This window comes from Nanorana parkeri, unplaced genomic scaffold (genome assembly GCF_000935625.1).
Source record: "Nanorana parkeri isolate BGI_ZX_2015 unplaced genomic scaffold, ASM93562v1 scaffold1139, whole genome shotgun sequence".
Classification (NCBI taxonomy): domain Eukaryota; kingdom Metazoa; phylum Chordata; class Amphibia; order Anura; family Dicroglossidae; genus Nanorana; species Nanorana parkeri.
Window position 1 is genome coordinate 263,168 of NW_017307407.1, and position 22,429 is coordinate 285,596.

General features: G+C 41.2%; 1 protein-coding gene across 1 annotated transcript in view; it reads left to right on the top strand.

Annotated features, from left to right (window-relative positions):
• The first annotated feature begins 699 nt into the window (after positions 1-699).
• MRPL3 (mitochondrial ribosomal protein L3) overlaps positions 700-22,429 on the top strand; it is an 83,084-nt gene continuing 61,354 nt past the window's right edge. The window contains exons 1-4 of the mRNA XM_018568114.1: positions 700-824; positions 3,256-3,437; positions 7,888-7,979; positions 18,391-18,489. Coding sequence (XP_018423616.1) covers positions 763-824; positions 3,256-3,437; positions 7,888-7,979; positions 18,391-18,489 — 435 coding nt within the window. The 5' untranslated portion in view covers positions 700-762. The remainder of the gene's footprint in view (positions 825-3,255; positions 3,438-7,887; positions 7,980-18,390; positions 18,490-22,429) is intronic.

Consider the following 22,429-nt stretch of genomic DNA (forward strand, 5'->3'; position numbering starts at 1 on the left):
CGGCTGCTAGAAAATGGAAGAGACAGCTGGATGCCCCGATGACACCAGACAGGAAAATGGTGGAACAGGAAACGGGGGATTGCAGCAGGACATTGCTGGATTAACTGGGCGTTTTTTTTAAAATTAAAATAGTCCTGCAAAAAAGGTAATAGGGGACAAAAAGAAAAACAGGAGGCAAGGGTGTGTAGGTGTTGGGGGAAGGTGAAATACAGCAAACTATTAATCTCAATTGACCATGTAATGGAGATAAACAAAGGCATGCCATGATTTCCAGCCTGTGTGACAACCACGGATGTCCCCAGTGGAGAAGTGAGTATACGGTAGATAGGAAGCACCGTAATGTGTTTAATTGCAGGTTTGCCAAGTAAAAACAAAAGAAAACTAATGCAGCCACTTCATCTAAAGACTGCTAATCAGCACTATATTACATTTCTAGTTTGTGTTGTACAACTGGAGTTTTTGCCAGTAGCAAACAACCATGTTCCATCTTTAAAATGATGAAAACATCAAAGAGGATTGTTGCTATGGGCAGCAGCTCGACGTATGTGCTTCTTCTGTTTCTCAGTGGCTAAGTGCTTAGTACACCTAGCTCCGCCAGACCGCCACGTCTAGCAGGCGGAACTGTTCTTGCACGGAATGTTTTCCGGACGGAAACATTAGCTGGAGTACAGGAAGCGACAAGTGACATTCTCATGCTTGTGCAGAGGACGAGTCCCTGTGCTGTCACCGGAGGGCTGTATTGTACCTGTGTATCGGGTGATAATGGCGGCAGTGTTGGGTCGGAGGTTGGTGTGTGTGGCCCGGGTCTCTCCTGGGACTGACAGGTGGGTGAGTCCCCGGCTCTGTCCGCACATCATATGGAGGTTTGGGGGTGTGTGTCCTGCTGAAAGGAGATTGTGTCTCCTGTTTAGTGTTATGCACATATGTATGCTTTGCTTTTATATCCACTGCAATGTATAAATAAAGTATTTTGCAGAGACCTTTATTCAGGGGCGGCTTAAAGTATATCTGCAGTCAAAACCTTTCTTTTAAGTTTTGGATAGTGCATGGAAGGCTTAAAACCCATCAGTTTTATTTTACTGTCTGTCTAATCAGAGACATTTCCCTTCACTTCCTGTTCCTTGAACACAAAAGGTAGTGAAGGATATCCATCCAAAGTAAGGGATACCCTATGCTGTCACTGCAAAAAGTGCCCCAATTGGAACATTTTACCTCTGTTCTGGTGACGACTCAAAATTTTGGATTTCACTCACTTTTAGTCCCGGTGAAAATGGTTACCAAAACAAATAGGATGAATCTCTAGAGCAGCGGTCCCAAAGTACAGCCCTGCGGGCCAATTGCGGCTCGCAAGCCAGTACTATGTGTCCCGCAGCCAGCTGAGAAGTCAGGTATGCGGTCATAGACCCATGTACATGACTTGCGGGAGCAGCTACACGGTCTACATGTCTGTCGGATGCAGACCGCATAGCTGTTCCTGTCAGCTCCAGCGCTGAGATCCTTTCGGCTGGAGCTCAGTTCTGCAGCAGACCTTACTAATCACCTCTGGATCACCAGGGATCATGCCTCCTCAATCAGGTGACAGCAGCTGCATGTAAACACCAGCACACCGCATGTAATGGTATGTGATATGATTACTTTTGGTTAGGAATCAATCACTCTCCCTAGACACATTAATTGTGCATCCAGGGAGAGTGTTTTCTAACTGCATGTAATCATATCATATACCATTACATGCAGTGTGCCGGCGTTTACATTAGGCTGCTGTCACCTGATCATTAACTTAAATAGCTGAGAGCTGCCGCTTGTAGTTATTAGGGATTCCTGCTGCAGGAAAATGCAAGTTCCTGACGCAGGAATCCCTAATTGCACCTAAACTTACAGGTATGATTGGGGCCTTATTGTGTGTATCGGTGTCCGTAGTACCATACCGGATATAGACTCATTTTATTTTGATGTATGAAATTTGGCAAGCGGTCCCCATGGGAGAAGAAAATTTGTTGAATGGCCCCTTAATCTCCTAACCTCCAACGAGAACATATTTAATTTTAACAACCTTGTTGTATCTTCTTGTTCAGTTCTTTGATTACCTTGAGGTGTAGATTATCAGGTCCTAATGCTTTATTTGCGTTTAAGCCTATGTTGTATCCCAGTTTCCGTCAACCACTCAGGTGTAATCCTTAAAAATTACAGCTGGCGCCCAACTTTTGAGCTTTGTTGTTAGTGGAGATGATACCTACGAAACAAATTCTGCTGGCTCCCTCATTGGGCAGTCTGGTGCCTAATTTCCATCTTAATTTGTCCACCCCTGGTCTAGTGAATACAGGGAAGAATGGCGACATCGGCAGGTAGAGTGGTTATTTTTTACCATTTTTTTCCAGGCAGCATGGTTTGTTTTTATGTTCAGATGAAAGGGTTGCTTTAAATTCACCTGAGAAGCAGGGTATAAAACCAATATCTCACCGCTCCAATTCTTAGGCCGGACTCCTATGCTGAAGACCTCCAAGGAGCAGGCCAAAATGTGCGCTTTAACCTCCAATCACTCCAATCCAAAAGCAGCCGCACTCCACTGGTCTTCAAATACCATATTTGAAGACCAGTGGTGTGTGGCTGCTTTTGGATTGGTGAGAGGCAGGGTATGTCAATGCTAAAAATGCTAAGTCACTCTCATGATGACCCATTACTTTTACAGTAGTGGTACCAGACCAAAATCAGGAAAGGATGCCAGAAATCATTTTCTTGTTCTGTGTCAACATCTTAAAGCCAAGAGTGTCAGGATGGCAGCCAGGCAACTAGAATGTTTGTAATAGTTTTGTTTGAAGTGTGACCGGCTGTGTCACCATTGGGCTTCTGGAAGAACTCAGCCTTCTGGATATGATAGAATAAGCACAGCCTGTCCCGCAATGCTCAGCGCATGAGTGACCCATCGTCAGGCTCAAGCTTTGCCACATACTGATACTAATGCTGGACACTAGGCTCTTAAAGCTTAGGCTTGATGTGGTATCTTATAGTGCCTACTAAATAAACATGGGCTTAGTTTATATTATGTACCCATTGCTAGTCTTACTTTAAAAGCTGTGTTGTGTTTGACATGTTTTCTATCTGTTATGCTTTACAGCAGTTTAGTCTAGGGTAGACTCATGAAGCATAGAATCTGAGTGTTTTGGGTGAAAGTACTGTGCATAATATTGTACCTCCTATGTGCTAGTATACTAAATAAGCCTTTGTGTAACATTGTTCTGTCCTGTTTGCCAACAGCCGTATGTCTGCTGTCCTGTTTGTACGAGGCAAGCAGACTGCCACATGGTGGGATGAACACCTCACAGAGGAAAACAAAGAGTATCTAAAACACGCAGCTAAAGAGGAATATGATGCAATGACTGCTAGCAAACTGAGCCCTCTCAAAGATGAGCCTTGGCCTAGGAAATCGTGGGAGCCTGGTAGGTTTAGGGGAATGATCAATATTTCTATGATATTCATATTTTATGTAACTTTTTTCATTCTTAGTGGTTTGTTTAATGCGCTCTCTCTTTTTTTTTTTCCTCGATAAGATGACCATTGATTGTTTGCATTGGACTAGAGCTGCAGCTAACGATTATTTTCAAAATCGATTAGTTAGCCGATTATTAAGTTCGATTAATCGGTTAATCAGATAAACTATAAAATAAAGTTTAAAAAATGGCTCCAGTGATAGGACTACTAGTTTGTATTGAGGTTGTAGTCCATCACAGGAGCAAGCTTGGACCGGTGGAAGTAAAAAAGAAAAAAAGATAGTGTGGTGTGCAATATAGTGAAATGGAAAGTGTAAAATTATACAGCAATGCATGCAGAATGTGGAGCTGTGAACAGGGCCAACTGATCGGAAGCCGATTAATCGATTATTGAAAAAGTTGACAACTTTTTCAATAATCGATTATAATCGATTATGTCGATTAGTTGTTGCAGCCCTACATTGGACTACCGTTCTACCATTCCTTTGTTTCTGTTTTCATAAATTAATCTTGTTTTTCTTTAAATTGGAGTTTGCAAACATAAATTACTGACAGGTAACAATATACAGTAATATAATTGTTTTTCAATAAGCAGCACATTTAATCATTAAAAAGGAATCCTTTTGTTCCGGGTAATGCAGGGGTAATACTGGCTGGTACTTGGGTGGTTAAACTTCAACCTTCCATAAAGCGGTGTATTTATAAAATGTTCACTCTGCAAATGTCTGTGTTGTAGTTTCACACTGCACTTTTGCTAATAGATAGAGCTGAGGATCATTGGAGTTTCCTATGGACTTCGGCTCAATCTAGGGGCCATTATGCAATGCCAATCCACAACACAAATGTTCGCAGAGCGAATGGCTCTGAAAATGTTTTATAAATACACCCCAAAGCATTTGTATGGAATTATTCTGTTACATAGTTAAAATGTTTGGAAATATCTGAAGACGTTTTATAAATACACTACAAAGCGTTTGTATGGAATTATTCTGTTGCATGCATAGAGCAGCGGTTGCCAACTGATGCCACTGGTGGTCCGCCAGAAAATTTTGGTGGTCCCCGGGCCCCACTGATGCCGTGCAGGCTGGGCCATCATTGAAGCGGCACGGAGGCTCCGGGGCTGCCTCTCACTGACTCGAGCAGCGGCTGTCACAAGGAATGCGTCAGGGGCGTAAATACCGCCGGTGCGGCCGCCTGAGCCCACCGGGGCCTGAGGCTGTGGAGGGGCCCAGGGGGGTCCGGTCCTGGGCACCCCCTGGTGGAATATGGGTCAGTGCAGGGTCCCGGTGTTGGAAGGATGGGCTTCTCAGTAAGGGAGCGGGTCCTCCTCTCCCGACTGCGTCCCTAGTAACAGGCAGCGGGAGAGGAGAAGTGTGTGTGTGTGTGTGTGTGTGTGTGTGTGTGTCACACGCCCTGCCCCCTGCAGTGCACACACCGACACCTTAAAGTTTCCTGGGCAAACTCACCGGACCAAGTGGCTCCGTCGGCTAACGAAGAGTGGAGGAGTCCGGTGACATCGATGTCCGTGACTCCTCCCCCCCTTCCCTTCATTAGCCGTCACGGACATCGACGTCACCGGACTCCTCCCCCCTTCCCTTCGTTAGCCGACGGAGCAACTTGGGGAAGGGGGAGGAGTCCGGTGACGTCACCGGATCGTCGACGGGACTCCCGGAAGCCGGCGACATAGATTAGGAAACATTTGGAAAATATGTTTTTTTTTGTTTTTTTTAAGCATGTCAATTGGAAAATATGTTTTAGTAGTGATTTGCATAAACTAACCCTTTTTCTAGGATTAGTTCCTTTTTTTAGACGGCTTTTGTGTTGCGAAGTAATGATTTTTCATAGCAAGTCAAATCACTCCACTCTGTCTTCTCCAGCAAGAATAATTCTCGCCTATCAATCACCCACAAGACTGATGACTGTTGGCTGCTCCTGTTGGCAGTACTTAGGCTTGTGCATGTTTATCTGAATGCTTACAGGAAGCATTGCAAGGCTTGAGTGCTTTTCTTTCAAACACCTTTTAGCCTAGCATCCTATATCCCTGTCTGGCAAGCTTGGGGCTCACAATAAAGATGTACCTGACAAAATGTGATGTGGTGTGCAGGTGATGCTCATTCACCCAGGTGGGAAAAAGTGATATTAGGACTCGTATGCATATATACAACTGCCAGCCCTGTATCCAGAACTTATTATATGGTTTCATGTGGTAAGATGCAGTATATTTGCTCCTGTTATATGTGGATATTGTTGCATCAATCCTAGTGATAGAGTACATTGGGATGTAGTATGTTATAAAGGGATATGCTGACAACTTGGAGACTTGCTGTTACAAGTACTATGCAGTCTTTGGCTAAATACTGTATGCCAGTGCAACACAATATGTATACCTCCCTGACTGATAACCGATTAGTAAAGATCTCATAATGTATGAACATTGCTCCATATTTGGAGAATCTGCTAATACATACACCCGCTATATACTATATGTACTGAAGTGCACCATGTTGTGCAGCTTAAAATGTGTGGACCCGCTAACCGCTGGCCCTAGTTGGTGGGGGTTTCAAGTCTTTTTTTCTTAATCACACTCGGTTTAAATTATTTTGGGGCAAGGGTCAATATTGTCCATCTTTTAAAGAACAAATATATATGAGCTACACTTGCGTGGTATTTGATGTGATATCTAGTAACATCCAGGGGCTGGACAAGCTATGGAGTTATGAGCCAACCATATCATCTGTGGATCTATGAACAACATTTTTGGGCACCCTGTTGCTTGCATTTATTATGTTGGGTACTTGAAGATATCTGGACACTGATGGGCTGATAATGTGCATATGACTGAACAAGTGACCTAACTTTGAATTCTTAATTTTATTTCATGTAAATTGGATGCATGCTTCTTTACATAATTGAGGATTAGATCCAATATGAGCTAAATGTGGATGCCTTAAAGGGAACTATGCTTCGAAGTGATTTTAAATGGGTCTATATGTTTGTGCTAAACTGTATATGTGCAAATACAGCTTTGGAATGCTTTTGATAAAAATAGCAAATGTATATTTATTGTGCCCATTAAAGACATTACCAGACGGGGGACTTTTTGTTTTTTAGTAATTGTTTTAATATATGTAGATATCCAATGTCTCTGAAGTACACATCAGATATTGATACTTACATTGAGCCAAGTGAACCAAATTAAGTTTCCATTAAATATACTTCTGCTTTAAACCTTTAAGGTTATAGTGGTGCCTACAGGAGGATTGAATGCTGGAAAACAAAAATACTGTAAGCCAACCCAGGTTTTTTTTTTAGCTAGTGTCTTAGAAGGATTGATGTCTTTTTTTTTTCAACTCTGCTTTAGTAAAGACTAACCTGTTATTTTGCTAGCACTTTTTTCTTAAAATTTTAACTTCAATTAAGACACTTCTCTGCAATACTGCTAAAGGCTTCCCCTCTATGTGGGAGCTATCTGGCCTTGCTTTTGTACCATTCCGCAATAAAAAAACGATAACGTTGCAGGCCTATTCTGGAAGTGACCTTTAGCCTGGCAAAGGATGCTTTCCAGACCCAGCGCTGGATAAGTTAGCGAAACAATGCCACAGCAGTGCCGTGCATCAACAATTAGGGATGATACAGAAGTCTGGCATATGTCCTATGTCCCTCAGTGGATGAGAAAGAGGAAACGATTTTTGAGCCATAAAAGTCTATTAAGGAACACAGTTCCCACCCCTTGTGTTTTTGATCATGCTCTCGGTACTGCCTTGCCATAAAACTGAGGCATACTGGTAAAATATGCTGTTTTTCCCCGGTGCTGGCCTACAGTTTGCCAGTGTCCAATCCTCCTGTCCTCCAGTTTAACCAAAATAATTCCTGCATCCCTCAATGTACTCAAAGAAAAGGATTTTATGGTGAGTACAAAAATCCTATTGTTAATTAAATGGTCAATTGTGGCTTAAAATTGGAGAAAACATAGCTGCATTTATTGTATAGTAAAATAAAGTTACTTCCATGGAATTCATACATGCCCAAAACTCTTTTGTTATTTCTCTATTTTAAAGTTCAGGAAAAACATACATTGTTCTGTTTTATCTATTGAACACTAAAAGGAAAAAAATGCTTACCCACATGCATTTTGACATTTTCATTTTTGCTGTGACTTCAAAAGTACATTACTTTTTGTAAGTAGATGAATACTGGTACAAAACAGAAGATACAAGAATCCTCATATTGTTTAAACGCCATATATAGAAAAAGTATTGTACTGTTTTTATTAGTTTAAATATGAGTACATTATACAATAGCATGTATGTAGCATTTTAGTGTGTAAATATACAGGACAGTAGCATATTGTTTAATAATGACAATTTATAACACGGGTATTCTGTGACTTTTCTTCCAGGCTCAAACAGGGTTGGTGTAATAGCAGTTAAGCTGGGAATGGTACCATTGTGGACCAAATCAGGGGAAAAGCGTGCTGTTACTATGTTGCAGGTAGGTTTCGTCATTTTTGTTTTTTCTTTTTTTAAAGGGATTTCCTGATTATTCTATGGAATTTGCAGCCTTGATAATGAAAATATAAATATTTCATGTTCTGAAAGTTGATTGTTTTGTTGATTTTTTTTAACTAAGCCCCACTATAGTATTCACATCTTCCCCATGTATTTGGTGGCTAGGCTGCTCAAGTAGGATCCCATTTTTTTCTGCCTTCAGAGTTTAGAGTTTAGGAGCAGAAATATGTTGTTAAACCTAGACTAGATGCAAGTATTGCAGTTCTGAGTCTAATTTCCAAACTTCAGAATGGCTTATTCTGAGAAACGGCATTGGTTTGGTTTAAAACTGTTTATTAAGATGCAGAAAAGGTCCCCTCTTTATTTGCTGCAGCCAGCACCACCATTCCCAATGTCAGCTGATGTTGAAGCCTAGAGGAAGACGTGACGTTAACCTGTTAATCTTGTGGCAGTGCATCCTTTCCCATACCCTGTAAGCACTAAGGGGGGCTTGTATCAAAACTGGAGCAGTGGGGAAACATGTAGAGCTGCAGCTAACGATTATTTTCAAAATCGATTAGTTAGCCGATTATTAAGTAGCAAGTACTTCTAATGCTCTGTTGCTTAAAGGGTTTTGTTTCAAACATTAGGTCCGGTGACAGGGTCTCTTTTTAAAGTGGAGCTCCTGCCGTTGTTTTTCATTTTAGGTAAAGTGTACAGGTGAAACTCGAATAATTAGAATATCGTGCAAAAGTTCATTTATTTCACTAATGCAACTTAAAAGGTGAAGCTAATATATGAGATAGACTCATTACATGCAAAGCAAGATAGTTCAAGCCGTGATTTGTCATAATTGTGATGATTATGGCTTACAGCTCATGAAAACCCCAAATCCACAATCTCAGAAAATTAGAATATTACATGCAATCAATAAAACAAGGATTGTACATAGAACAATATCGGACCTCTGAAAAGTATAAGCATGCATATGGACTCAGTACTTGGTTTGGGCCCCTTTTGCAGCAATTACTGCCTCAATGCGGCGTGGCATGGAAGCTATCAGCCTGTGGCACTGCTGAGGTGTTATGGAAGACCAGGATGCTTCAATAGCGGCCTTCAGCTCTTCTGCATTGTTCGGTCTCATGTCTCTCATCTTTCTCTTGGCAATGCCCCATAGATTCTCTATGGGGTTCAGGTCAGGCGAGTTTGCTGGCCAATCAAGCACAGTAATCCCACGGTCATTGAACCAGGTTTTGGTGCTTTTGGCAGTGTGGGCAGGTGCCAAGTCCTGCTGGAAAATGAAGTCAGCATCCCCATAGAGCTCGTCTGCGGAAGGAAGCATGAAGTGCTCCAAAATCTCCTGGTAGACGGCTGCGTTGACCCTGGACTTAATGAAGCACAGTGGACCAACACCAGCAGATGACATGGCTCCCCAAATCAACACAGACTGTGGAAACTTCACACTGGACTTCAAGCATCTTGCAGTGTGTGCCTCTCCATTCTTCCTCCATACTCTGGGTCCTTGGTTTCCAAATGAGATGCAAAATTTGCTCTCATCAGAAAAGAGGACTTTGGACCACTGAGCAACAGACCAGGTCTGTTTTTCTTTAGCCCAGGTAAGACGCTTCTGACGTTGTTTGTTGTTCAGGAGTGGCTTGACAAGAGGAATACGACATTTGAAGCCCATGTCCAGGATCCGTCTGTGTGTGGTGGCTCTTGATGCACTGACTCCAGCCTCAGTCCACTCCTTGTGAAAGTCCCCAACACTTTTGAATGACCTTTTCCTGACATTCCTCTCCAGGCTACAGTCATCCCTGCTGCTTGTGCACCTTTTTCTTCCACACTTTTCCCTTCCACATAACTTTCTATTAATGTGCTTTGATACAGCACTTTGGGAACATCCAACTTCTTTTGCAATTACCTTTTGAGGCTTTCCCTCCTTATGGAGGGTGCCAATTATGGTTTTCTGCACAACTGTCAGGTCAGCAGTCTTTCCCATGATTGTGATTCCTACTGAACCAGACTGAGAGACCATTTAAAGGCTCAGGAACCCTTTGCAGGTGTTATGGCTTAATCAGCTGATTAGAGTGGGACACGTTGAGCCTAGAATATTGCACCTTTTTACAATATTCAAATTTTCTGAGATTGTGGATTGGGGGTTTTCATGAGCTGTAAGCCATAATCATCACAATTATGACAAATCACGGCTTGAACTATCTTGCTTTGCATGTAATGAGTCTATCTCGTATATTAGTTTCACCTTTTAAGTTGCATTAGTGAAATAAATTAACTTTTGCACGATATTCTAATTATTCGAGTTTCACCTGTATATGTGTGTGTTATTGCTGTCTTTGCCCCTGTTGGTTGAGGAGGTTTTTTCCTCACTCTGAGTGTTTATTAAAATGTGCAACAAATCACAGAAAACAAATAAAGAACCTTTTTTTAGTATAATAAAGAAGGTTTAGAACTTCTCATTGGTTTTTATCACTGTTTGTATGATTATTTTTCTCAAAGTGCCAAACCGAAAGGTGAAAATGCCCAAAAATTCCTTTTAATTCTTCCTAATTTCGATCAAACAAAAACAGCCATCTCATTTCAGGAGTAACAATAGCAGCTGCTGCTGAGCTTGCAATTACATTTCCAGTCCTAAAGGAAAGTTTATACCAAATCCTATATAGATCCATTTGGTTATAGTATCTTCTGAGTCCGTTCAAGTCCTTATTCCATTGTAAGCCCTGATACCCCAAAACAGTTGGCTCTTTTTATTAATTTTTTTTATTATAAATAATTAAAGATATCTTTGGGCTTTTGGTTTGGTGCCCATGGTTTTGGTCCCAACAAGGTAGACCTGTTTATTTGAGGGCTGCCTTACCAGGGCCAGTAAGCTTACTTGCAAACTTCCTTACGGTTGAATGGTTTGAACAGACTCTGTAATACCAGGGCCTCCATTTTTTTTTGTTTTGTTCTGGAGTAAGCTTATTTGGTAATTTTTTCATTTGCTGTGTGGTCAACCAAACAGGAAATACGTAGCATTTCTACAAAGGGGCAAATAGACATGAATAAAAACACTTTCTAAAGGATAAGTGCAATTTAAAACAAACTACACTAATCCTTTTTGTTCCCCACCCCTGACTTGAACGATTACACCTTCCCCCCTCTGCAAATCCGACGGGCACAGTTCCTCTTATTTTTAACATCCAGCGCCACAATGCTCCCCCTGCTGGCAACATCTTCACATTACAGTCCTATAGACGTCCTTGCAGGGAATCAGACTTGGCCAGGAAACGGAGACTTGCAGCGCTGATGTCGGGAAACAGCGGAGAAGCAACCCTTGGATCTTGGTAAGTATAGATCTGCAGAGGGTAAGGGTGAGATCATTTAGGTTGGGGGTCGGATAAGTGGGTAGAATAAGTGCACTCTGTCTAAAAGCACTTTTTTTTTTTAAGCAGCGTAAAAAGTGGATAGAATCACTGTTTGGCTTTTGTTGTTTCCCCTTTTTATCTTTCAAAAGCTGCAGTGGCTGTGTTGGTTGAATAAGATTGCACAAACGAAAGAAAAATTTGCTTGAATCTGCGCCGGTATGTGTTCGCTCACTTCCCGATCTACTGAGCCGACCTGTGACAGTTTCATTGTCACAGGTCGGCTAGAACTATGAGGATGAGTGAAAATCACTCACCTCACAGTTCTCCTTTTAAGCTCAGGGCAAAGATGACATCTTTGGAATACCTTCAAAAAAAAGTCGGCAGTCCCGTCTCCCATATTTTTGTTTTGAAAGAATACTCTTAAAGTGTATGTAGATGCCTATTTTTGGTTTTACATAGGGTAGGGTGGGGTTAATTTTATTGCTGTCTTGTGTCCCTGGAAGATTAATCACTCTATTAATCTATTAATTACAGTGATGGTCTGGGAAAACACATTCTGAAGGATCAGTTCTTTTCTCCAAGATTATTTTTCTGCTGTGAAGTTTGGGCAGCTTTCACTTCATGTCTGTAGCTGAACTTAGGTAGGTCATACAAGGCCTCATGCTGAGAATGATTGGTGGTGAGATTTTAGTACTAGCAGGATCTCTACATTCAGATATTACCAGTGTGTTATGCAGACAATATTCCTTTTTATAAAATGAGGGCAATCACAAAGAATTTCCATTCCTTTACAAGTGCTTAAAGTCACTTGTTTGATAGCCCTTTAAAGCTGAACTTTACTCGCCTGCCCCCACTCTCTAATCAGCATCTTCAACCAGTGTTCTTCCGGGTTCGGGATCTTAGGCCATCTTGATTGACTGGACCAGGACAACACAATCTACTTTACAATGTGCATGGAAGTTCGTTCATCCCGGCACCAAGGTGTGCCGAGAATGTATACTGAGTTGCACATGTGCAGCTCATTGACAATTTTAAAGAAGATTGTAAACATGCAAATGAGAAGGTTTTATTGCAAGAAACCATACAGTTGATTATTACCCATGATACTTTTTTATGTGCTTTAACTGTTTTTTTTTAAGGACACGCTTTTGGGGCCTACATCTTTCCTCTAAGGTCCAAGTAAGTCTCTTCTGCAATAAAAAAAAAAATCCTGCCCACTTGCGTTTGTTTTTTTTTAAGCATAGTTCTTTAGCATATTGTTGCAAGTAATATTTGCATTGTTTGAATTTCTTGAAAACAATGGTCTGCATATGGTCTACACCAGCATGTTTGTGATTTGAGATTTAGACTACTTGTATGTCTTTGCCCTAATAATAGCCATTCAAAAATAAAAAATAAATATATAGTTTACTTGCATATGTATATAAAATAGGGCTGTGCAAATTAACGATTAATTTCTTGAATTAATTGTTAATCTTTTTGAGCGATTACATTTTTTTTTTCTCAAATGTTTTTTATTAGATTTTGAAGGTTATTAACAGACATTCTGTATTACATTATCCCAAACATGGGAGTATTAAAGAGAATTGCAGTGAGCATACTCGTGATATACAGAATAGACATAGAAAGGTAAAATAAACGTAAATTCAGTACAAAGTAAACAAGGTTGGTAAGGAGTTCCAGTATATAGTAGGTTAAGAAAACTACAATATGAAATGGGGCTTATACCAAGTAGTCCATGGTGACCATATTCTATCAAATTTATGCAGGGCAGATTGGCGGTGTGCCAAAATTCTCTCATAATTGTAATGCATGTGAGTTAATTTTATGACTTCTCCAATCGCAGGAGGGTCGACAGATTTCCAGTTTCTCGCTATTAGGAGTTTGGACACTAACAGTATGTGTGTGGTGACTACTTTGAAAGGAGAAGGGATATTAATGATGCCTAAATTTAGAAGTGCTAACGCAGGGTTAGAGGCGATATGAGCTCCAGTGACACTACTCAGGATTCGAAAGACTTTGAACCAGTAGTCCTTTAGTTTACCACAGGACCAGAACATATGAAGTAGCATTCCGACCTGATTACATTCTCTCCAACACAAGTCTGTACATCACTAGAGAATTTTGCCAGTCTATAGGGAGTGAGATACTACCGTAGGGTAATTTTTTGTGAGATTAAAATTTTTTTGATCGCTAATGAAAAATACTCACCTCTTCGCCGGCTTCCGGGTGTCCTGTCGGAGATCCGGTGACATCACGGACATCGATGTCACCGGACTCCTCCCCCCTTCCCCAAGTGGCTCTGTCGGCTAACGAAGGGAAGGGGGTAGGAGTCCGGATTCGATTTAAACAAATTTCGATTAATCGAACACGAAAATTTTAATCAGTAACAGCCCTAATATAAAAGTCTATTTTCTTTCCTGGGGAGGAGGGATACCAAAAATGATTTAATCAGACCACAAAGCCCTATCTACATGTAGCAGTCATTTTCCTTTTAGCAACTGGAGTAAATGAACATTTATCTGTGTAGTATCTACAATACTCACATATAACTTGATTTGTTGGCCTACTGTGCATTCTGAGAAGCCAGCATGCAGTATATGTTGTCTGAATTCAAAATGTGTTTGCCTGTATTTTTCATGCAGAATATTTTTGGCCTGTCCACAGGGAAGGTTTCAATTTACATTTGAAATAGTATTAGAATGTTACAGCCAGGTTTCACCACATGAATGGCTCCACATTTTTTTCTGTGTTTTCTAAACTGTTTTTTTTTTTATATATATATATATATAATCACACACTCACCATAACATTATGACCACCTGCCTAACATTGAGAACTTCCACTTTTTTGGCACCAAAACAGCGCTGACATGTCGAGGCATGGACTGAACTAGTTACAGTCCATGTACCCATTGCACTCCTTACCGCTAATCCGTAGTAATAGGTTAGGTGCATCAGTAGTCGACGGATGACCACCGTCTGAATAGTATATAGATATACGTTCTGCCTGATAAAGGGGATCCTGTGTGACCCCGAAACGTTGCAATGCAATAAGTGTATTGTTGCATGAAACGCCAATAAAAAGACGTTATTCTACCTTGGAGTGCCAGTGTCCATAATTTCCTATGGACTGAACTAGACCTCTGAAGGTATGCTGTGGTATTTAGCACCAAGCCATCAGTAGCAGGTCCTGTAAGTTGTGAGGTGGGGCTTCAATGGATCGGACTTGTTTTTCCAGCACATCCCTCAGATGCTGAATTGGATTGAGATGTGGAGAATTTGGAAGCCAAGTCAGCACCTCAAACTCGTTATTGTGTTCCTCAAATCATTCTTAAACCTTTTTTGCAGTGCAGCAGGGCGCGTTATCCTGATGAAAGAGGCCACTGCCATCAGGGAATACCGTTTCCATGAAGGGGTGTATTTGGTCAGCAACAATGTTTAGGTCGGTGGTACGTGTCAAAGTAACATCCACATAAATTGCAGGACCCAGAGTTTCCCAGCAGAACATTGCCCAAAACCTCTCATACCTCCGCTGGCTTACCTTGTTCCCATAGTGCATCCTGGTGCTATCTCTTCCCCAGGTAAGCAACACACATGGACCCGGCCATCCATGAAAACGTGCCCATTGTAGGTGCTTTTGGCGGTGGACACGAATCGGCAGGGCTCGAAAATCTGCTCGTCTGTAATTACACGGCCGGCCGGGAGCTTACAGTCAAGCGATCGAGCGTCTCAAGAGACGCTCGATCGATTGTATCAGAAGCTACGAATCAGCATGGGCATTCTTGACTGGTCTGCAACTATGTAGCTCCATATGCAACAAACTGAAATGCCCTGTGTGTTCAGACACTTTTCTGTTGAAACCAGCATTGGCTTTTTCAGCAATTTAATAGCTCTTCTATTGGATTGGACAACATGAGCCAGCCTTTTGCTCTCCACCCTGTCGCTAATTCACCGGTTTTAATTCCTTGGACCACTTTTTGGTAGGTCCTAACCATTGCAGACCAGAAACATCTCGCAAAAGTCACAGTTTTGGAGTTGTTCTGACCCGGTCGTTTTAGCCGTCACATTTTGGCCCTAGTCAAAGTCACTCAAATGCTTATGCTTGTCTATTTTTTTTCTGCTGCTAACACATCAACCTCAGGGCCGGTTTACACTACAAACAGTGCGTTCGAAAGTGGTCAGCCTCTGGAACGCAGTGTATCGCAACCCTGCTGGCTCCCTGCATTCAGGGGTAGGAGACACTGACTTCGAGGCTCCGCCTGGTTGCATACAGTGCGTTTCAGAGGCTGACAGCTCTGGAACACACTGTTTGTGGTGTGAACTGGCCCTCAGGGTCAAAATGTGCACTTCCTGCACCACCCATTTCCAGGGTCCATTGTAACTTGATAATCAGTGTTCTTCCCTTCACCTCTCATTGTTCATGATGTTGTGGCTGATCGGTGTGTGTGTGTGTGTGTGTGTATAATATGTATATGTACTGTGTGTGTATGTGTGTATTTTATGTTATGTGTGTGCGTGTATATATATATATACACAATTTTTTAATGATTACTAATAAAACAATAAAAAAAGGATCAAATTTTACATTACAGCATGTTGATGAGCAGTTGTGCAAAACAAACCCATCCCACTGATTGGACAGTGAAGGATCGGCAGCAGATGGGGTATTCCCTATCTTCTCTTTTCTTGTAAACACATGTACACTGCAGCAGATCCTAATTGGCTACACGTTCTGACCCACCTCCCTCCAAGTCTGTCTAAAACCAGCTGTATATGGAACTACTGGAGCCTGATATATTTTTAAAAAAAAGCAGCAATTGTTTTCTTTAGATTATGCTATATGATTGGGAATGCATACCACTTATAAGTAGGTCGTATTCCAATTTGGCAGTAAAAGTGGAACTGCAATGTAAGTGCTTTTAGGCTTTGCAACAATATAGAGAGAAAGGCTGAGTGTTCTTGAATTTTATCTTTTTTTTTTTTTTGCATATATCGATTACCGTATTTCTCGCTCCATAAGACGCACTTTTTTCCCCCCAAAAGGAGGGGGAAAATGTGCCTGCGTCTTATGGAGCAAATCCCGACGCCCGAGACATGCAGGGCGAGGAGTAGGAGCCACTGCTCGGCTTTAATACGAGTGATCTAATGAGATCACTCGTATTCTCATCATTATAGGGATATTGAATATACCAGTTCACAAAAGGGATTACTTAACTTTATTTTAGAAAACTTTGTGTATTTCAATACTCCTGATCTTAAAAATGTACAATATGTTTAAATTAATTTACAAAGGTTATCAGACGTGTTTTATCAGTCAGGCTGCATGAACAGTAGTAAAAGCGTGTTTTTTTTCTTTGTTTTTTTGTTTTCTTCCTTACTGTACTCTTGCTGCAACTTGCCCTGTGCTGGTAGCATTCTGGGGATCTGAAACTCTGCTCAACACAGAGCACAGCAGTTCTTGTCTGCTGCAGTCTAATACACCTCCTGCACAGTGTTCCAATCAAGAAGAAGTGAGAATTGATCTGGATCTCCAGCATACAACCAAAACAGAGTATTTAACCCTAGCTGTAGCACACAAGGACAGCCAAAAAATAAAATAAAGATACCCGTTTTTTGTTTTTTTTACTCCTTATGTAGCCTGAATGCATTATAGTAATAAAAAGCAAAGTTTCAGTTGGTCTTCGTTGATTGATCTTAGTAAATTGAGCCTTTTGGTTAACTATTTTGCACCTTGCCTTGCAGAACTGATGTCCTTTTGATTTGACTTTCACAATAGCCTCTATCTGCATGTAGTATGTTTTCCCTGTGTTTATGTAATTTTTCAACGGTGCTACTGATCCATTTAAACTTGGGTTTCCTCCTTTTGTTCCCATTCAAGTTGCCTAACTTTTTTCACCAGGAAATTCACACCTAAAGAAGTTAGTTAACCACTTTTTGCTTTGAAAGTATTCACATTACTTTATTCCAGTGAATTCTCGATAAACGATAATGCTGTATGTGAAAATATAACTACCGGGTACTGTGCATATGTTTTTTTATTGCTATAATATATCTTTATTATAAGAACAAAAAAGAACAACCATGCTCATAATAGAAACATGCATACAACAGTTCCCTGTACTTACAATGACTATACAAAACAATGACAAATATTGTTAGGGAGCTGAGGACTGATGGAAGCTTCCAGACGTAACCAGTGTAGTGTCAGTTTAGAACATAAAAAAGATAAAGCATCCAAATCCCAAAGTCCTAGGACTGCCAAACAGAAGTAGATAAGCATGAAAAAAAGACAGAGTATTTAGAAACGAGAGAGAATCGGAGAGAAAGAAGAATCAAGAGCCTATAGAAAACAGCACAACTAGGAGGGTTGGATGCCACCTCTTCCAAAAAGGCATAGGACAAGGACATATCCAGGCTAAGTAGAAATCAATGTAGGAATGAGCTAAGATGAGATGAATAAATAAACGCTATCTGCACACTCCAGGTTTCGACAAATATTGGCTACTGGTCCTGCATCTGTACGACTAATTTTTCCAGTTGCATCAAGCAGTTTACTTCCGATACAAATGTCCTCACAGAGGGGGCCAGTGACGGCCTCCCAAAAAATCCCAAAAGAATCCCATTCTTAAGCACAGCAAGTGAACCCAGCAGAGTCACAAAGGGCACCACCTCAGGAGAAGGACACACAGATGATCCTGATACTTGAGCGTACAGCCGAAAAACAGGATCCCATCGCTCCCGGTTCACCACAATGCCAGCAAAGGTCCAGGATCGAAGGAACGTTTTTGTGCAATAGCGCCGGACAACTATACCACCTTGTAAGTAATTTATAATTTAGTTCCTGCAAGGAGGTAGACATAGAGAGCTTATGAGTCAAAAATAAATGGCAATCCCAATCTCCATCCAAAAGAGCTGTGCTTACATTTTATTATTTGTCCTATTGTGTTGCCACCTCTGTACTGACAAATCAGCGCGTTAAGATTAAAAAGTACTATAAGCTTTTTTGATATATCATTTGCTCAAAACATCTGTTACTGTTTTTTTTTACCAGGTTCGAGACTGCCATGTGATAAAGTATGTGCCAAAAGAAGAGGCTGGTAATATAAGTGCCGTTCTTACAGTTGGAGGGAAAACTGTATCTCCATTCTATGTAAGTCTAAACATTGGTGTGCTCTCAGGTTCTATTCCCCATGGCCACATATGAATAAAGTCAGACCAGGTGAGCTACACTAGTTGAAAGCACCCAACACTGCCTAAGTCCACATGCTAGGAAGGGCGAGGCAGTTTTTGCAGTAGAGACTGCACACGCACACTGGCTGAAACACTAGCCATTCTCCTAGGTGCACTTTCACACAGTTAAGGATTTTGCAGGCATATGGTTAATTGTATGATTAAACAATTATTCCAGACGGGCTACTTATCAACAAAATAATATGCAGGTGAAAAACAATTATATCAAACAGAATCAGCTTTCTAGGAGGAATGAAACTGGGTAAAGGAAAAGTCATGATCTATTGAGTTGAGGCAGCTGAAGACAGATCAGTGTAAACATTTCTTATACAATGGCAACAATGATCACATCAACAAGACATAGGATGGTTGACTGAATCAAAAAGGTCCCTCGCAGGCAAAAAATTCAAGGAGGACAGGTGTTTACAGATGTGCTGTCCAAGCGCTTTTGCAGAAGCACAATGAAAGAGGTAATGCTGAGAAGTGAAAATACTGTGGTTGGCCAAGGGACAAGGCCATGGACAAACTTGTTCGTACCTTTCCATGAAAAAAAGAGAAATCCACAATTTTCTCTGTTAAAACTGTCAAATGTAATTCACATCCATCATAACAAGTACATATTTAATAAAACTCAACAGAATATTTTAAATAAAACAAATGAAAATTACATGAACAAAATTGATGGGACCCATAGACTAATTTTGTTGCACAACGTTTGGAGGCAAACGATTTATGTAACGCTCAATGAGACTTCTGCCCTGCTAACATGTAGTTTTATCCACTCTTCTTGAGCACACTGCTCCAGGTGTCTTAGGTTTTAATGGTGTCTTCTCCAGACTGCATATTTTGTCTCTTTCCACATATTTTCCATAGTTTTCAGACCAGGGCACATAGAAAGGGACTTCAGAATAGTCCGATGTTTTGATCTCCGCCATTCTTCTGTGGTTTAAGCTGTGTGTTTTGGGTCATTGATGGGTTACTGTGTGATTACCCCGGGGTCAAATCTTGTTGGAAGACCCATGACCTATGATTGAGACCGCACTTGCTGGCACAGGGCATTTCACTACAGAATTCCTTGAGTCTTCAGATTCCTTTGTGACCTGTACAGATTCATGGCACCTCAGGCAAGTTGCAGCAAAGCTGCCCCAAAACATAACTGAGTTTCCCTCCATGTTTACAGTAGGTACAGTTCTTTTCTTTTAAAGCCTAATTTGTTTTGTCTTTAAACAGTGCTGATGTAAGTTGCCAAAAAGCTCCAGTTTCTTGATCATACGTCACAGGATACAGAGAGTTAAATACTTTAACCTCTTGGTTTTTCAGCTACCTTCAGGTAATTAGACACAGACAAATCAATCAAATCTGCAGGACAGCCCTACATAATCCCTAATTTTTTTGCCAGTGTCCTTAGGTGATGGATACCTTCACTCAGATCAGCTTAGAAGTACTTTCTTCTACACTAAGTTTCTCTGAGATTTTATTCTTCAAAACTCTTAGAGCAGGTTTCTCTAATGTTCCTCTAAACCACTGAGGCACCTCCAGCAGCTATCTGGATCGGTTTTCTTCCTGGCAGAGCCTTGGCGGACCGAACCCAGACCTTGCCGAAAGGAAAATGCAGGACTGGCCTGTAATGGTCTCGGCCATTGAACCCTGCGTTGAGCACCCCCATTGATACTTGTGCAGCATTTGTGGGTATCTGCAGGGTTCTTTACAGGTCTGGGTTTGTGGTCCATTTAATGAACCTCCGACCCCGAAGATCCCCTTAGGTTTTATGCTCACCCGAGGTGTGAAGATAAAATGGCATGTCTATTCCCACTGGGGACACCATTTCTGTTAGTCCTATGCTGTGTTTTTTATCCCGGTCATTGCTAGCATTAGGGTCTCTCTCTTCTCCCTAGGGCACCCTCCTCTAACTTAATATCTAGAGAGTAATTCACGCTGCCATGTCATATGTTATGGAGAAAATGTTTGATCTCCTTGATACATCTAACTGTAGGGGCAGCAGACTGGCCCTCTTTCCTGCTTTCTCAAGGACCCCCTCTGACTCTCCTCTGCCTGCATTTTCACTGCTTGACAAAAAGGGGGATAAAGGTACGGTTTCCAGTTCTTTGGAGTCATTTCTAAGGTAAAGGTCACGGTTTCTGTTCTTGTGGATGCAGTTTGCACTTGTTTACGGCTAGAACCACCTGCCTGAACCTTTCTAAAGGGGACAAGTTTGGAGTCCTTGAAAGTGCCTAAACTTGCTAAAACCTTTCCTATTCAGTCTGTGTTGTATGGTGACTGGGATCACTTTGAGAAGTTGATCTCTTCCTCCTAAACGGTTTGCCCAGAAATGTCCTATTGGGAATCGCTTCCTTATGAAGTGGGTGGTCCCTACCATGGGCCCTGCCATCTTGTTTGAACAAGATCTCTAAGTTCCTGTAGAGGATGTACCAGTTTTTAAGGTCCACATGGTCCTTCAGGTTAGAAGCCTTTTTGTAAGGCTTTATTCATACAGAGGTATGGCTTTGCTTCTTCATGTCAGAGCCTTCAGTAAGGACAGTAGTGACATTAATAGATCTCGCTCCAAATCTGCTGAGACTAGCAGACAGATGGCAGAGCCTTAGATCTCACACTGCAGATATACAGCCAGGAGTCTGTACTCATTAGGCACAAATTAACATTTCTAGATGTTGCCTATAAAATAGTATACATCTACATAATTGCCATGTCGTTTGTTAGGGCTTAGCATGTTTTTATTTGGCATGTTAAATGCTTATAGTAATGGTATTGTTTTACTATTTTGTCTACATGTTTGCTTCTATGCCATAATTGCTGCACCAGTGTTTTGTGACGTCAGCACATTTATAAAGATATGTCACAATGGAAAAATGCAGTTGTCCATAGCAACCGGGTGTTTAAGTTAATTTTTAAACCTGCGCTAGAAAAATTATAGCCAGAATTGAATTTGTTGCTATGGGAAATTACTTGCATTTCCTTGGCTTTCTTTTTTTGAAAATGAGTCCCATTAAATCTTAAAATAGTCTTGCAGAAATAAAATGGAATTTTCTTTTGTGACCTCCCCTAATAAATGGGATTATCCAAGTGTGACTATACATATGGGCTACTAAATTGCTTCCTGTAAGATTAGGATTCTTTTGCTTCCAATTCCAGATGCATTGGCTCAATATCTCGCTATAAACGTTTAAATTGTTATTGCTTTTAAACACACTGAAATCTGAAATGCAGTTGAAGATTAAATACATGTGCATCTTTTTATCTTTGCAGTACCGTAATATAATGAACTGTCATGGCAAGGACAAACATTTTTTTTTCAAGATATTTTACTCCAATAAAAATGAAATATTGCTTATTAATATAATGCAGTTTGTTTGTTTTTAGTTCAGCCAGTGGATGGAACTCTAGTCTCCATTCTCATATTCAGCTATTTAAGCTTTTAATTGTGCAAAAAGTTTCTTGATTACAGAACTCCGAAGTTTAGTCACATCAATGAACCCTCCCTCATCAGACGGCTCACTGGGAGGTTTTAAAGTGACCCTATACTCGAGTTAAACTATGGGGTCAGTGTTTTTCCCCATAGTTCTCCTTAGGGTAACGGGAGGACACAAACTAGCGTCCTCCCGTTACCCTAAGCTCAGTATACCGCGAGTTACAGCTCGCGGTATACTGAGACGCCGGAGAGGATCCCGACATGGATGTCGGGATCTGCCCAGCTGCGTGAGTGACAGCTGGCTCTGCCTATCTAGAGGCAGAGCCAGCTGTACCCGCCCCGTCCGTTCCGCCAGTCAGCACTGGCAGATCGGAGAGGGGAATCCAGCCCCTCCCCCTGTCACGGCAGAGAGCCGTGACAGGATCGAGAGGTG